The 15200-nt window shown below is 42.3% G+C and overlaps 1 protein-coding gene across 4 annotated transcripts in view; it reads left to right on the top strand.

The window, feature by feature from the left end:
• The window catches only part of ankrd44 (ankyrin repeat domain 44), a 42897-nt gene extending 28131 nt beyond the window's left edge, over positions 1-14766 (top strand). For 2 of the 4 annotated variants that reach the window (XM_071483638.1, XM_071483631.1), the window contains exons 17-28: positions 745-816; positions 1310-1511; positions 3182-3269; positions 4072-4189; positions 4336-4558; positions 5487-5574; positions 5706-5789; positions 6103-6248; positions 6362-6444; positions 7290-7372; positions 7612-7703; positions 8909-14766. In XM_071483638.1, coding sequence (XP_071339739.1) covers positions 745-816; positions 1310-1511; positions 3182-3269; positions 4072-4189; positions 4336-4558; positions 5487-5574; positions 5706-5789; positions 6103-6248; positions 6362-6444; positions 7290-7372; positions 7612-7703; positions 8909-9168 — 1539 coding nt within the window. In that variant the 3' untranslated portion in view covers positions 9169-14766. The remainder of the gene's footprint in view (positions 1-744; positions 817-1309; positions 1512-3181; positions 3270-4071; positions 4190-4335; positions 4559-5486; positions 5575-5705; positions 5790-6102; positions 6249-6361; positions 6445-7289; positions 7373-7611; positions 7704-8908) is intronic. The other 2 variants (XM_071483647.1, XM_071483657.1) reach the window with 1 other exon arrangement.
• Positions 14767-15200: the final 434 nt, after the last annotated feature.

The following is a 15200-nucleotide window of genomic DNA, read 5'->3' as shown; positions in this document are numbered from 1 at the left end:
TCAAATCATCTGAAGGCTAAAAGTGAGAGTAAAATCCATGTTACAGACCGTTTTCAGCTGAGGGGGTGTTTCCCTGAAGCCTTTACCTGTGGGTAAACGAGTGACTGACCCACCTGCAGAGGGTTAACAGCATACGAAGAAGCCTCACAATCTACAGGACGAACTGAAGCTACATGTTTTATTTAAGACTCTTAAAACTTAACTCCCTGACTTTCTGTCATCCTCCTCCTCCTCTTCTCACCTGATATCTTCTTCTCTTCTCTCTTTCCTGATGGTATTTTCTGAGATTTTCATCTTCTCTATCTTCTCTTTATCTTTTCATTCATTTTACAGCATGTTTCATACAGAAATGTTGACGTTGACAAAAGATGAAACTAACAGGAAGTGTCGGTGCCTCATTGTAGGTTGAATATGAGCAGCAGCTCAACCAGAGTTGACTTTGTTTAACTTTATCACAATGTAGATTTGATTGAAATCCCAGCCCACAGACAGTTAAATATGAAAAGCTTGAAGTGCTTTAAGTATCATCTTCAGCTCCACAGAGAGCTGATGCTCAGAGACGTGTGTGCACTCGCTCTGAAGTGCTGCTTTGGGAATCTTGGGGATCTTTGTGTCTCTTCCTCCTGACTTGAGTCAAACATGGTGACACAGGACTCGCGTGGACTGTCAGAGGGGAAAATGGCTGCAGGTTCAGGCAGCAAATTAAAAAAAACGTGTTGATGTTGTTGATGTTGTGATCTGCAGCTGCTGCACAGAGACGACAGTCACCATGACGACCCCGAATCTCCTAACGCCAGGAGCCCGCTGCACCTCGCTGTGAGTCTCACACACCTCAACACCCTCAAAATACCAACATATTTCCACCATTTCTTTTTTTTTGATTTCAGAAAAAAATTCAGTTGTTCATTAATGTTGAAATTTTTTTTTTCTATTTGTGTTGCACGTTTACATGATTCATTATAAAATGCATAAAATAAAATATTCAAATATTAAAAAACAAAAGGAAAAACAGCAGAAGAACATTAAGATGCAATGTAAAAGAATAGAAATGTCCCTTAACTATTGTTTAACGTATGTGTGAGTGTTAAACTGTAGTTACGTTGTTGTGTTTCCAAATAGAAGCAGTTAGCTTCTATAGGTTATAGATGAATGAATTCTCCTTTAAAATCAATTTGAACAGTAAGAGGAGACCAGAGAAAGGATGTTGAAACAGTTCTTCACTTCTAATGGTCTGTTTCCTGAGCTTCCTCGGTGTCACATGGGTAAATATTTAAATGTTTAAATAAAGAGTCTGTGTCTCTTTGCACAGGCGTACCATGGCCACGCTCAGGCTCTGGAGGTGCTGCTGCAGGGGGAGAGGGAGGTGGACCAGGGGGACGAGATGGGGAGGACCCCGCTGGCCCTGGCTGCCCTTCGGGGCCACACTGACTGCGTTCACACCCTCCTCAGTCAGGGGGCGTCACCGCACTCCACCGACACGCAGTACGGACGCACCCCCGTGCACCTGGCAGGTGTGTTCAGGGTCAAACTCTTGTTGTTTGAATGTTGTTTAGGCTTTCTGTTTCCCTGTCACTGCTAACATCTGGTGCCAAAAGTATGTGGACACTTTGAGGACTGGGGCTGTTTTCATGTTTAATGCAACAACAGACTGTATTTTACACCATGTTGCTCTTCTAACTGTGTTTGAGGAAGGTGTTATTGCTTCAAGATGATAATACTCCTGTGCACAAAGGGATTCAATCGCGAACTGTGATTGGACCTCATCAGGAATTAAAACAGATAAAATTAAACAATATTAAGTAAAGGTTGTTACAGCAGCAGATTAATACCCATGCTTTACCCATGTGGGTATAACGTTCAGGTGTCCACATACTTTTGCCCATTGGGTTATTTCTCTTTCCTCAACCTAGACTCAAATTTTCAAGCATGTTACCATCTTTAAGAATATTCACATTTTTCTAAAAAATAGTGTAGTAAACACTTTAGACTCATTACTTTTTCGTGCACTTCTTTTATGAGGATTTTAGAGGCCAAACAACACCACCTCTCTGCTTTTGGAGTTTTACTCTCATATGTGTGCAATGAAAGTACAAAGAGCCTTTATGTTATTTATAAGACTGTAACTTTAGAAGATACCTCACCTTTCTGACTCAGATTGTAGCTTCAGATAAACTTTGGCCCCATCAAATACAGTGAAAGTGGTTTAGGAGGGGATCATTTAAAGGCCAGTGCTGCATGAACAGAAACTCTTGAATACCACTATCAATAGTGTCAGTCCATGAGATGTGAACTGCAGCCATTTTCCCAAAGTCCTTTTCTCTTATTTATAATAATAAGAGATGTTGTATAAAGGTAGATCTCTGTTTGTGATTATAAAGCAGGTCTAGGTTCTATATTAATACTGTGAAAGTATCAAAGCCTCAGTCCACAGAGAAATGCACACAGCCTGTATTCAGAAACTGAGCCTTAAAACCAGCCGTCAGGACTTCTGGAACTTTGTGATGTCACAACAAAGCAGTCACTGCTCTCAGCCATTCCCCAAGCCCCGCCCACCTGGACCCACCCTCCAACCTGTCAGGATTTTGTTTCTCTAAGTGTTTACCTGAAATCTGCTATATTTCTATTGGATCACTCAGAAAACAGTCAGTCAATCAGAAGAGAGACTCAGACCCTCTCTTCTGATTGGCTGACTGACCTGTTGTTACTAGAGCTCCAGAGAGAAGCCTGAGAGAGGAGATGTAAAACTACACTGAGATGGTTTTGGTTCTTAAAACCACAAATATATCTTCTGATGGAGATCAACACTTCAAATAAAACAGTGGAAAAGTGTAAAATATGGGACCTTTAAAATATATTCAAATCAAACTGTGACATTATTTTTGACTAAGTTGGATTTAAACCAACTTGCTTGTTCAAATAAATGATTTCTGCTCATATCAGTGGATAAGAGCTGGTTATTTGTTGAAGATATTTTTCATGTGTTTATATTCAGTTCACTTCTCATTGTGATTCTCATTTTCTGTTTTCTACTGTGGAGACACAAGAGTCATCGCAATCTAATCTCACTGAGCTGATGTGTCATCTAACTGACTATTAATAAACATTTCTGTCACTCCCCTGTTTCTTGTTCTCCTTCTGTCACACCCTCTCTCTCTCTCCCTCTCTCTCTCTCTGCCTGCAGTGATGAACGGTCACACGCCTTGTGTGCGCCTCCTGCTGGATGAATCAGACGGTGCAGACCTTGTGGACGCTGCTGACTCTCAGGGACAGTGAGTGATCATCTCTTTCCTTTCTGTGTCGCCTCCTGTCTTGTCGTTCTCACACTATTCAATTCAATTCAATTCAATTTTATTTGTATAGCGCCAAATCATAATATACATTATCTCAAGGCACTTTACAGGGTAAGGTCAAGACCTTACTTTGTTACAGAATAAACCCAACAGTTCCCACAACGAGCAAGCGCTTGGCGACAGGGGGGAGGAAAAACTCCCTTTTAACAGGAAGAAACCTCCAACAGAACCGGGCTCAGGGTGGGCGGCCGTCTGCCTCGACCGGTTGGGTTTAGGAGGAGATAGAAAGAGGGGGAGGGGGAGGAGAGGGGAGAGAAGAGAGAGAGAGAGAGAGAGAGACCAGGAACAGCTGTGTAGGTAATGGTGTTATCAATAATAATGATGACAGGTAACAGTGGTTAATAGTAAAGATGAGTAGTGGTGGATCTGGATCCTGCTGCTCCCGAGGCAGAGAGACCTGCAGAATGAGGACAGAGAGAGGGAGAGAGAGGAGAAGCACAAACTACGGGAGAGAAAAGGAAACAAAGTTAATGGCATGAGGTCATCGAGAGAGAGAGGGGGAGAGAGACAGAAATAGGGAGAGAGCGCCCAGTGAATCATGGGAATCCCCCAGCAGTCTAGCTCTATAGCAGCATAACTAAGGGATGGGTCAGGACATACCTGAGCCAGCCCTAACTATAAGCTTTACTAAACAGGACAGTTTTAAGCCTGATCTTAAAGGTAGAGAGGGTGTCTGCCTCCCGAAACCCACACACACTAACGGCCTCGTCCTCGCCTGCAGGACTCCTCTGATGCTGGCGGTGGCGGGAGGTCACGTCGATGCTGTGTCGCTGCTGCTGGAGAGGGAAGCCAACGTAAACATGGCCGACAACCACGGCCTGACTGCGCTACACCTCGGGGTAAGTATCAGCAGATTTCTTCTCTTCCTCTGTACCTCCTATGTGGAAGTCGTACAGTTATAGACTTTACATGTGATGATGTAAAATGGTTGATAACAGTGTAACATAGCGGAGTCGTGGTTAATGCGACGCCCTCGTCTCTCCAGCTGCTGTGTGGTCAGGAGGAGTGTATCCAGTGTCTGTTGGAGCAGGAAGCCTCGGTTCTGCTCGGCGACTCTCGGGGTCGTACAGCCATCCACCTGGCCGCCGCCCGAGGCCACGCCTCCTGGCTGAGCGAGCTGCTGAGCATTGCCTGCTCCGAGCCGCCGTCCCTGCCGCCGCTGAGAGACCACAGCGGATACACACCGCTGCACTGGGCCTGTTACTACGGTCAGTTTCCTCACACCCGGACACACACTCAGAGATAAACTCAGTCTGCAGTTTTTATACATTCAGAATTTGTATGTCCTGCTCCCATGGTACATGTGGGACAATAGGTCGTCATGGTGTTGGTTAGTCCGTGACTACGCGTTCTTGTAAACATAACTGAAGAACCAGGGGTACTGCCACTGAATCCCAGGCCCCGGGGCCCAGTGGTCCTAAGTTGACCCCCTGCTGGACCTAAGCATTGGGTAATAAAGGGCGGCTCTGATTGAAAGTAGATGTAATGGTTGGAAAACTCATGAGTGACATCTGTAGGTTGTTCTGTAGGTCAACGAAGCACAGGCAGCTGCACGGCGTCCCCAGCAACATCACCTGAACAAGAACAGACACAGTCAGAAAAAAAAAAATCCACAGAGGCTCACCTGTGGAGCTAACTGCAGTGGCCTGGGGTTCCAACCCGACCTGTGGCCCTTCACAGCATGTCATCCCCTCTCTGTCCCCAACTTTCCTGTGTCTCTCTCGCTGCAACTATAATGAATGCATAAAAAATTACTTTTAAAAAATCCATGAAGGTTTTACCAGCTCTGTCAGTCTCTGTGTGTCCGTCACTGAGAACATGCTGTGTGTTCCTGGACCAGTGACCGACCACCTATAGTGGACGTACTGCTTAACAATGATGTAAATGAAGAATGGAAATGTGTCTAGTCTTTATACCACAGGGTCTCCAGATGAGCAGATGATCTGATCTGCTTTGGGTGTGGCTTGCTGCATAAATATGCATATTAATACTATAATAATAATTAGAAATATAATAATAAATAACCATATATTTCGTTTGGGGATGCAGGGGTGGAGGAATTGTGATTTCATTGTGATTAAATAAACAGTGTGAAGACTTCTGTCCATTACTGTGTGTGTGTTTTTGTGTGTGTAGGTCAGGAGGGGTGTGTTGAGGTCCTGCTGGAGCAGAAAGGTTGTCGCTGTATTGATGGGAACCCCTTCACCCCTCTGCACTGTGCTGTGTGAGTCACACATATATGAAGCGTTGTTCACTTTCATTGCTTTAAACTAACGAGTCGAGATTTGTTTCCGTCAGATTAACGAGGCACTGTCAGTGAAGTCAGTGAGATCCTGTCTGTGTTTATGTGAACAGAGTGAATGATCACGAGTCCTGTGCATCTCTGCTGCTGGAGGCCATGGGATCAGACATCGCTGGCTGCAAGGACGCAAAGGGCAGGTGAGTCACGCGTGTGTGTGTGTGTGTGTGTGTGTGTGTGTGTGTGCGTGCGTGTGCGTGCGTGCGTGCGCTTGTACTTGCTACATAGTAAGGACCAAAAAAAGTATTTTACTAACAGAGTGAGGACATTTTGGGAAAGTGAGGACATTTTGGCCGGTCCTCACTTTTTGAGACACCTTCAAATCACATTTTGAGGGTTAAGACTTGGTTATGGTTAGAATTAGGTTTAGGTTAAGATAGAAGTACAAGTGTGTGTGTGTGTGTGTGTGTGTGCTGCTCTGCTTCTGTTTTGACTCCTCCCTCTCTGCTGCAGGACTCCTCTTCATGCCGCAGCGTTCGCGGGCCATGTCGACTGTGTCCAGCTGCTCCTGTCACACGATGCACCTGATGATGCTGTGGACCAATCAGGTCGCACGGCGCTGATGATGGCGGCAGAGAAGGGCAGAGTCGGGGCTCTGGGTACAGACATCTTTTCCTCGGCTGGTGGCCTCTTTGCTGCAGTGTGTTGTTGTTGTGTCATTTAGCTCCAGGTCTGTGCAGTTGAAATGTTACATCTCTGTTTCGTGCTGCAGAGGTGCTGCTGACCAGCGCCAACGCCAACCTCAGTTTGACAGACAAAGATGGCAACACCGCCCTGCATCTGTCTTGCAGTAATGTAAGTGTCCACAGGGGGGCGTCCACCTCCATGTGATGTTTGTCTGAATCCCAGTCTCAGTTCAGCTGAGGTCGTGTTTACTGTGTTAAAAACCACTGTTTCATTGACATATGAACCGATTGGTCGTCATCACTGTCAGTCAACTTATCAATAACTCTCGTCCTTATGAACAGAATTAACTCCACTGTAAACCTTCTGCCTGTTAAAGCAACATTCAGGCATCCCTTCAGGTTGTGTCCCGTTCTCCTTTCTGGTCACAGTGAATCCTGAGGAGAAGATACATCTTTATTTGAATCTGAACAGGTTTTAACAACCCACTGTATCGTGGCCTTTCAAAGCTCTTGTGCTTCAAATACATGGACCACACATGGCCGTCACACAGGCTGGAGGGGGTCTGGCACCGCATGGTTCCTCTTAATTGGATTAAACAATTAATAACCTATTTAAGGTCCACGTATAAATTAGTTTGGCTAAGAAATGTTTTGTGAGGTTACGTTGACCTTTACCTTTGACCTTTAGCCACCAAAATCTAATCAGTTTGTCCTTGAGTCCAGGTGAACGTATGATATGAAGAAGTTCTGGCTAGGTGTCATTGAGATTGGGATGGACGGACGGAAAACCCTAAAAACAGTACAGCTCCAGCTCTCGGCTCGGGGGCATAAAAACATGTAATAAGTGACATCGCTGCCTACAACAGGCTGTAAAAAGGACATTTAAGACTTTTTTATATATTCTAAAAGCTGTTTTTTTTTTTTGAGGAAGACTTTTCAAAACCTTCAGACTCTGGGATCAGGTCTTTCTCTGGACTTTGGAGCCTGGTATAACCTGGTGTGTCGTCCTCACAGGGGAAGGAGGACTGCGTGTTGTTGATCCTGGAGAAACTGTCTGACACTGCGCTCATCAATGCCACAAATGCAGCGCTGCAGACGTGAGTATGGAAATCCTCTGTCCCCAGCAGAAAGACTTTAATGTCAGTGCAATGTGATGCAGTAGAAATGATCCATGTACAGTAGAGGATGTAAGATTGTATGTGTTGGTCAGTATAATACTGGGGATGTGTGTATTTGACGTGTAGAAGCTCAGCAGGAGGCTGAGCAGGTAGAGGAGGAAGCTGCACAGACACAGTATGATGACACTGTCTTTCTTCTCCTCGTCCGCTCCTGTCAGTCCTCTCCACCTGGCGGCTCGCAGCGGTCTGAAGCAGGCGGTGCAGGAGCTGCTGTCCCGAGGAGCCAACGTTCAGACGGTGGATGAGAACGGTAGGATGAACCTGGTCTGGGCTGATCCAGGCACCTAGCTGCACGCCACTGTCACTGGTCAGCATGGATGTTGCCCTCCGTCCCGGCATGAACTCAGCTTGACTAATGAAGTGTTTCAGTTTTTCAGTGTGCGCTGCAAATGAATGTGTCTTTAAAAAGGGTTCCCACTGGTCGGAGGATTTTCTAGTTCTCCATCAGTGTTTTAAAATACTGCACTGGGCTTATTAGACAGGAGAGAGGTGACAGGGAATGAGGGAGGGAAATTGTTTTTTAGACAAACAATTGAATGAATCCATGAAAACCTTGTTAAAGTTCAAGCATCTAATGATCAGAAATAACCTTTGTGTTTTAAAACAGCACTTCTGATTTAGCTTGAACTCCTGTAACATTGTCAGACTCACAAAGCGACATAATCAGATAATATTATCTTTTTAATTCCACACATTCTTCCTCCTGGCCAAAACCTGATGCCTACATTACCCACAATGCAACATAAGTGCCGACATGTTACGTTAGTAGCAGCTACTCTGTCCCTCTCTCTGCAGGAGTGAGGCCTCAGGGCGACTGTGGGAACTCTGATTAAACTGTTTCTTGCCGCTTGTTTGTTTTAAAGTCCAACTGAAATGAAAAGTCACCGATCTGCTCTGAGAACCACCTGTCCTGTGTTCTCTGAGGTTTGACTCCAGATTTTTTTTGGTTTCCTGATGATTTGCATTAATTCCACAGAAAACCCTTTGCGTATGTGTCTGTGTAGACGGAGACTTTATTTAGATACAGCCAATCAGAAGTTGCATAGAGCAGAAACACCAGCGTGGTAAGTGACCCGTTAGCCTCAGTCTGCAGTTACTGGCTGCAGCACGGTCAACAAGACATGTGGTTGTGATGCCGCTGCGACATCTGACATCATTTTAAATTGACGACTAAATGTGGTTTCAGTTGGACTTTGACTGAATGTGTTTGTGTGTTAGTTGAAGACGTCAGCTGTGGTCGTCCCTGTGACCCCCCCCCCATGTCAGCCGGCTGGACACTAATGGAATGCTGCTCCGTCCCTCCTTCTGTCTCCTGCTCTTGTCTCTGCTTTGCCTTCTCCGCTTCCTCCATGTCCACGTCTCGCCCTCCTTTCTCCCTTTTGTCCCTCTCCCTCCTCCCTTCCTCCCTCTCTCTCTCTCTTCCTTCCTGGCTTTCTCTCTGTCTCTCTACCTCAGGTCTGACCCCTGCTCTGGCTTGTGCTCCTAGCAGAGAGGTGGCTGACTGTCTGGCTCTCATTCTGGCTACCATGATGCCTTTATGCTCCCCTTGCAGCTCCGGGGCCCCCTCCCCAGGCTCCTTGCTGAGGCAGCTGCCCCACCAGGGGGGTAAAGGCCCAGCCACCGGCCCTCGGGGGCCACGCAGCCCCAGGAACCCCTCCAGACCCTCCAGCGAGGGAACCACCGAGAACGACTCGGAGGACTCGGAAACCTTCTGACCCCTCCAAACCAACTCTCTGCCCCCCCACCTTCAATTGTGCACCTGAGCTTTTTACTTTCTCTCCTCCCCCAGAGTGACGCAGTGCTGCACTCTGCAGGTGGAGGTGTAGAGACTTGGTTGTGACGCAGCGTGGATGTTTGCAGTTATGGAGCCAAGATTTCAATATCAAAAAAATTAATAAATAATCACATCGATAAATTACAGAAAAATACATAAATGAAACAAGAATTAGTAAAATAATTATTTTATAAGTATAAAATTCATAATTATAAGATGTTGTTTCATCTTTCTTATTTTGATGATAACTAAAATTTTTGTAGCTTTTCATAAAGTCACGTCATCAGGAGCCAAAGTGAAACTGTGAAATTGTTCCAGAAATCAGAAGAACTCACTGACGTTTCAAACGACTCTGAACAGTCTGACAAAGCTCACATCTTTCGAGAACACTGGCTCTCATGTTGGTGTTTATTTAATATTTATGTTTTTTAGCAACCCTTTAACACTGTTTCCCATGAGCCCTTGAGGTTTGCAGTCTTATGCTGCGTTCATGTCCTATCACAGTTACTGTAATTACGGGTTTCCAACATTCAACATCTGAGTCGTAACAACGACTGAGGAAAGTTGAATTTTTCTGACAGCTCAGATTTATCAGACTTCCTGTAAAAAAGGTCTGTTGTTAAAGGAAATTAAACACTGATAGTTGACAGACACAGCGCTTCAGCGTAATAAAAAGTAATAAATAAATAAACTTTACATTATTTATTTCGTCTGTACATTTTCAGTGGTGGAGGGAATGTACTGATACCACACTGTAAAATACTTTGCTACAGCTAAAAGTCCTGCATTGAATATGTTATTCAAGTATCTAAGTATGATGAGGAATATGTACTTAAAGTATTATAAGTAAAAGTACTTGATGCAGAGAAATGGCCCTTCTGTTATTATATGATTGGATTATTACGAGTGATGCATCAATTTAAAAGCATTTCACTGCTGTAGTTGGTTGAAACTAATTTTTCCCCTTTCTCGATAATCTCCTGATTATTTTCTCAATCAATTGTTTGATTAATTGATTGTTATTGTGTTTTTATTGTTATTTGTGTGAAATTAGGAAAATACTGAGAATCACAACTAAAATATTAAAATAAAATAACTAAAATAAAACAATTGAAATAATTGAAATAAAACGCAGAAAAAAACCTGGAACCAGGAAATGTTTGAAAACAAAGCTTCATGTTTTATAAGATTTTCATCTATTTTGTATGAAAAAATATACATTTTTAAACTAATGCTGTCGGATAAGTGTACAATATTTCCCTCAGAGTACAAGTACTTCAGATTTGTACTTGAATAAATACACCACTCTATCGTTAACATAATTTATTTATGTGATTATTTCTTTTTTTATTAGTTTAATACTGAACATCTGTGGCTCCACACTGCAGTGTCTTCATGTGGGGAACATGTACAGGATCAGCCCTCCTCTGTCACCAGGCTGGAGGCTTAGCGCTCTTTTCCAAAAAACAAAAAAAAAACAAAACAAAAAAACCAATGATGGAGCAGCTGCACTGCCCCGGACTGACTGCTGCAGCCGAACACGTTGCTCCCTGGAACTGTGGCTGAAGAAGGATTTGATCTGGACCAGTTCTGGGTCTGGTTCTGGTTCTGGGTCTGCATGCTTGTGTTAACTCACACCACGGTTCGTTCTTTCTACTCACGGGTGCTTAAATCCAAACCGACCTCGGTACTTAGTCTCTGCACGGCATAGCAACGCGCCTCTGAGACTTGTTTTGTCTTAAAAAATAATAATTTAAAAAAGCCATTTTTAATGTTTGTACAAAATGAAGTAGACCGTTAAGAAAGCTACATGTAATTTTAACCTTTTTATGATTTTGGCTTGTTGTTGTACCAAATATTTGACTTCCACACATCAATAATTACACATGAAAAGGTACATGCAGTCGAGCTTGTTTTTAACAACCGAAGCACAAATTTGGATTTTGCTGTTTCATTTTGATGAACTGTGGCTCGAACATGAAGTAAACATCCTTCAGAGGAAGTGTAGTAGTTTAAATATTCTGCAAGAGAGAGGAAAACACTGGGTACATCTCAATTCCCTTCATTACGCTTCCCCTTGTTGGCGTCAAGTGGCAACCCACTGTGATGTCACCCACTGGTTTGTCAGCTGCCGTTCTGAAGCGAGTTTGTAACTTGTCTGTTGCCATCTTGGTTTTCTGAAACCAGAAGAAACCATATTTGGAGGAGAAGGTGGAGCTGAGGAGGAGTGAGGGGTGGAGCTGACCTGCTCTGTTCTCTATCCTGATTGTCAGGCAGGTTGCCGTGTCTGGTACAGTCTGTCAATCACATGGTAGCCCCGCCCTAATGCATACCCTGCTTTATGATCTATTTTCCTCTAAATGGACCATAATCTAATAAATGAACATCATGTTGTGTTGAAGAAGACTTGAAACTAGAGACTGAGACCATAAACTCATCAGGAAAACGTTCACTGAGGTAATAAATCAGTGAGAAGTAGAGACATTTTCCCATAGACTTCAATACAATCAGACTTCTTCTTACAACCAGTGGAGTCGCCCCTGATGGTCATTAGATAGGATGAAGGTTTAAGGCTCTTCAGCACTGGCTTCACTTCTCAGACCCGGAGTCTACGTTCAGGTTTATAGACAGTCTGTGGTACAGACATTTTTGTGTCCCTCGGGATAAAGTTTTCTAACTCTCCATGAAGTGTGATCATCAGGTCAAACTTTTAATTTGTCCAAGCCTTTTTTTTTATGACCAAATACTTGCAAAACTAATCAGAAAACTCTTGATAATCAATGCATCATTTTAGTTATTTTTTGAGCAAAGTTTCCCAAACGTGTCACTTCCAGCCTCTGAGAGATTTCAAGTGTTTTATTTGTCATGTTTGTTAATGAAGTGAGTATATTTGGGTTTTGGACTCATGGTCAAATGAAACAAGTACTGTGAAGGAATTTGTTGAGACAGCAGTGAAGAATTACAGGGTGTGTCTAGTTTGTAATCATTTATTTATATGGTTTACATCATACGATGCCATGATTGTTGTTCGAGGGTTGTTATTTTTATTTTCTGAATGAGACTCAGATGGAAGTGAAGGCGACAGGTCTGTTTGCAGCTGGAGGTGAAAACAGACGTACAAATGAATGAGAGGTGAATTTTGGTCCTGGACTGCACCTTCAAGTGAATCCTGGTCTCGCTCCTCCAAGCAAGAAATGAGCTCATTTTAACCTCGTCCATGATGACAAACTGGATCGGTTTCCGGTCCAGGAGCGACTGAGGGTTCTGGGATGTACCCACTGATGATCACAGGGTTTGTGCAGATGTGACTGAAAGATGAGATTTATGCATTTTATCCTGTGGCCTAGAATGGCCTCCTGCACTGTTTGGACTCCATGTTTATCCCGACCTGTAGTGCACGGTCACACACACCTCGTAGACCAGGGTAGCCAACGGGGACCAACTGACACCTTTTTCCCACCTGGGCAGCTCTAAATGTCTAATCATGCAAGCCCTGATTCTCCACAAAGACCAAATTCCTGCGATGATGAAAAACAGTTTTAGGTCTCCTCAGTTTGTCGTGGTATTTATCATCTCATACATGATGGTACAAATACTGCCAGCACTTCAGTGTAAAATAACACAGGGCCTTGACCACTTTCCTCCCCTCTGTTCGTCTCCCTACCAGCTATGTGCCATTGTCTCAAACGTGTCCAGTGCCTTGATGTCGATTACTTTTTAATTTGGTTTCTTTTACCACATATCCTGTGTTAGTAGATTCTAATATTCTTATAATTTTTAGCAACAGTTCACCAGAATTACAAAATATTTTTTTTAAATGAACCTTTGTGGTACTGCGTTGTGCAGGTTTGTCCAGGTTATGAGATATTTACTATTTTTGGTTCTTTTTTTGCCTTAAATAGACGAGACAAAAACATAAATAAAAATAACAGCTTGATCGAAAGCTCCAGAACAGCTACTAAATGGACCTTGAAGTGAGATTTCTGTGTTGCAGTTAATACCACAGAGCTCACTCTTTAACTTTTTTTTTTTAATTTGTTTGTTTTTTATTTATTAATTCATATATTTTTTGATTTTTATGTTGAATGTTGAATTTAAATTAGGTGATTGACAGAAAATGATTGAGCAACTATTTTTGGGATTGATAAATCATTTCAATCATGTTTTTTTTTTTTGTTTTTTTTTTTAAGTTAAAATTCACTATTTTCAACTTCTCATATATGAGTGTTTGGTTTTTGGTTTTGAACTGACAATAGATCTGAATATGTTCATTTGGGCTTTGTTCATTTGCTATTTTCAATTAATTGAATAATGGAGAAAATAATCAACAGTTTACTTGATAATGGAAAATAAAATTATTAAAACCATATTTTAGTTGTTTTTTTTTTTGCTTCCCTCAGTAGCTCCAGTGAAATCTCAGTCTGGTCTGAGGAGTCTCCACAGTCATCAGGACATATTGATGCTCAGTTTTTTAAATGTCTTTCGAGTGTCATATATAATATTTCACTCATTCATTGTGTCGGTGTATAGGCAGAGGTGTGTATCTCAAAACCTGGGCACCACTAGATACCAAATTTACTTTTGTAATTGTGGTGAACTAATTATTTAATGTTCAACATAATGTGAGCAGTTGTGTTTGAGAGGAGTTTGCTCTGCATGAGCAACATTTATGCAGATGTTTTGGGTTTTTTTTTTTCTTGGTGAAATGTTGTCTCACTCCTCTGTTTCTCTCCTTTAATGCTGATGATTTTCTGGATTTGTCTTATTGTCACTAAATCCCATGAAGAGACAAAGTCAATAATGTGTTAGTTGGTCTCTTAATTTGACTTCCTGAACCTGTTTGTTCCCTAATCAAGACATAAACCTTTAAAAACAGCTCACAAATATTTACTTTTATTTATTTTTTTAAATTAATACTAATACTTTTAGTACGGTTAAAATCATTATTGGTTTTGGTCTTTTCATGTGATTTGTTGACAAAGAAAAATTTCAGCCTTATCCTTTACGTTGGTGTGTGAGAGTGTGTTAGCTTAGGTACTGATATGAAATGAAAATGCTTTTGTATATAATGTTGACTAAAGTTCAAATCTCCATCAAAGAGCACTCTGAGCCCAGAGTGACGTCTCCCTCCTGAACGGTTCAATAGGATCAGTGTTTTTTTTATTTGATGATGTTTTCAGGGCCGACGTAACAATGTGTATATTAATGAATCAATTTGAAGTTTAAATTGAAGCCCCTATTAGCTGCAGTTAGATTGAAACAAAGAAGCACATGTTAACAAGCACATTCTTTTTCTGCCTCTCCTGTCCCTGCTGAGAGACTGAATCTGTCTGCCAGTATTATTATTATTATTATTATTATTATTATTATATTGTTATTCTACCAGAAAATGAGCTTCACCAGTCCTGACAATCGTTATCGTCATGTGTCTGATGATTTTCATACCAGTTCCTGATGCAGTACGACATGCTGAGGGCTGTTTGTCAGCTACCCTTTGTTTTATAGAAATTGTACAATTATAAAAACCGGTTTAAAGTTACTGTGCCGCTGCTTTTTTTTTTTCTCTCTTTCACTGAATCATACGACATGTCGACGCATTTCGTTCTCCAGCGTAAGAAATCCTGTGTGCATATGAAATCTGAGCTGATTTCTTTGACCTGTCTTTGGGTGGAAAAGTCACATTCTTGCTGCTGAAGCAACGGTATTTGGTGATTTTTCCTATTTCACTGTTTTTGTTTGTGTGCTTATCAGTTTATACCACAGTCCTTTAACAACAAACTGAGAAAGGAACAAACAAGGGGAAAAAACTCAACAATCGTGGGGTTGGCTTCAAGTAAAATTATACAGGATGTTTTAAAAGTATTTCTACCACTGATTCAATTATTTGTCTGCGTCGTAAATTATGCAGCTTTATTGATGTGTACTCAGGCTGCAACCATCGCCTTATAATTAAATGATCTAAATGGTCACACC

The sequence above is a fragment of the Trachinotus anak genome, unplaced genomic scaffold (genome assembly GCF_046630095.1).
Source record: "Trachinotus anak isolate AG129_WGS33_773 ecotype Australia unplaced genomic scaffold, CSIRO_AGI_Tana_v1 ptg000001l, whole genome shotgun sequence".
Lineage (NCBI taxonomy): Eukaryota > Metazoa > Chordata > Actinopteri > Carangiformes > Carangidae > Trachinotus > Trachinotus anak.
This window is presented reverse-complemented; position numbering and strand designations above follow the sequence as displayed.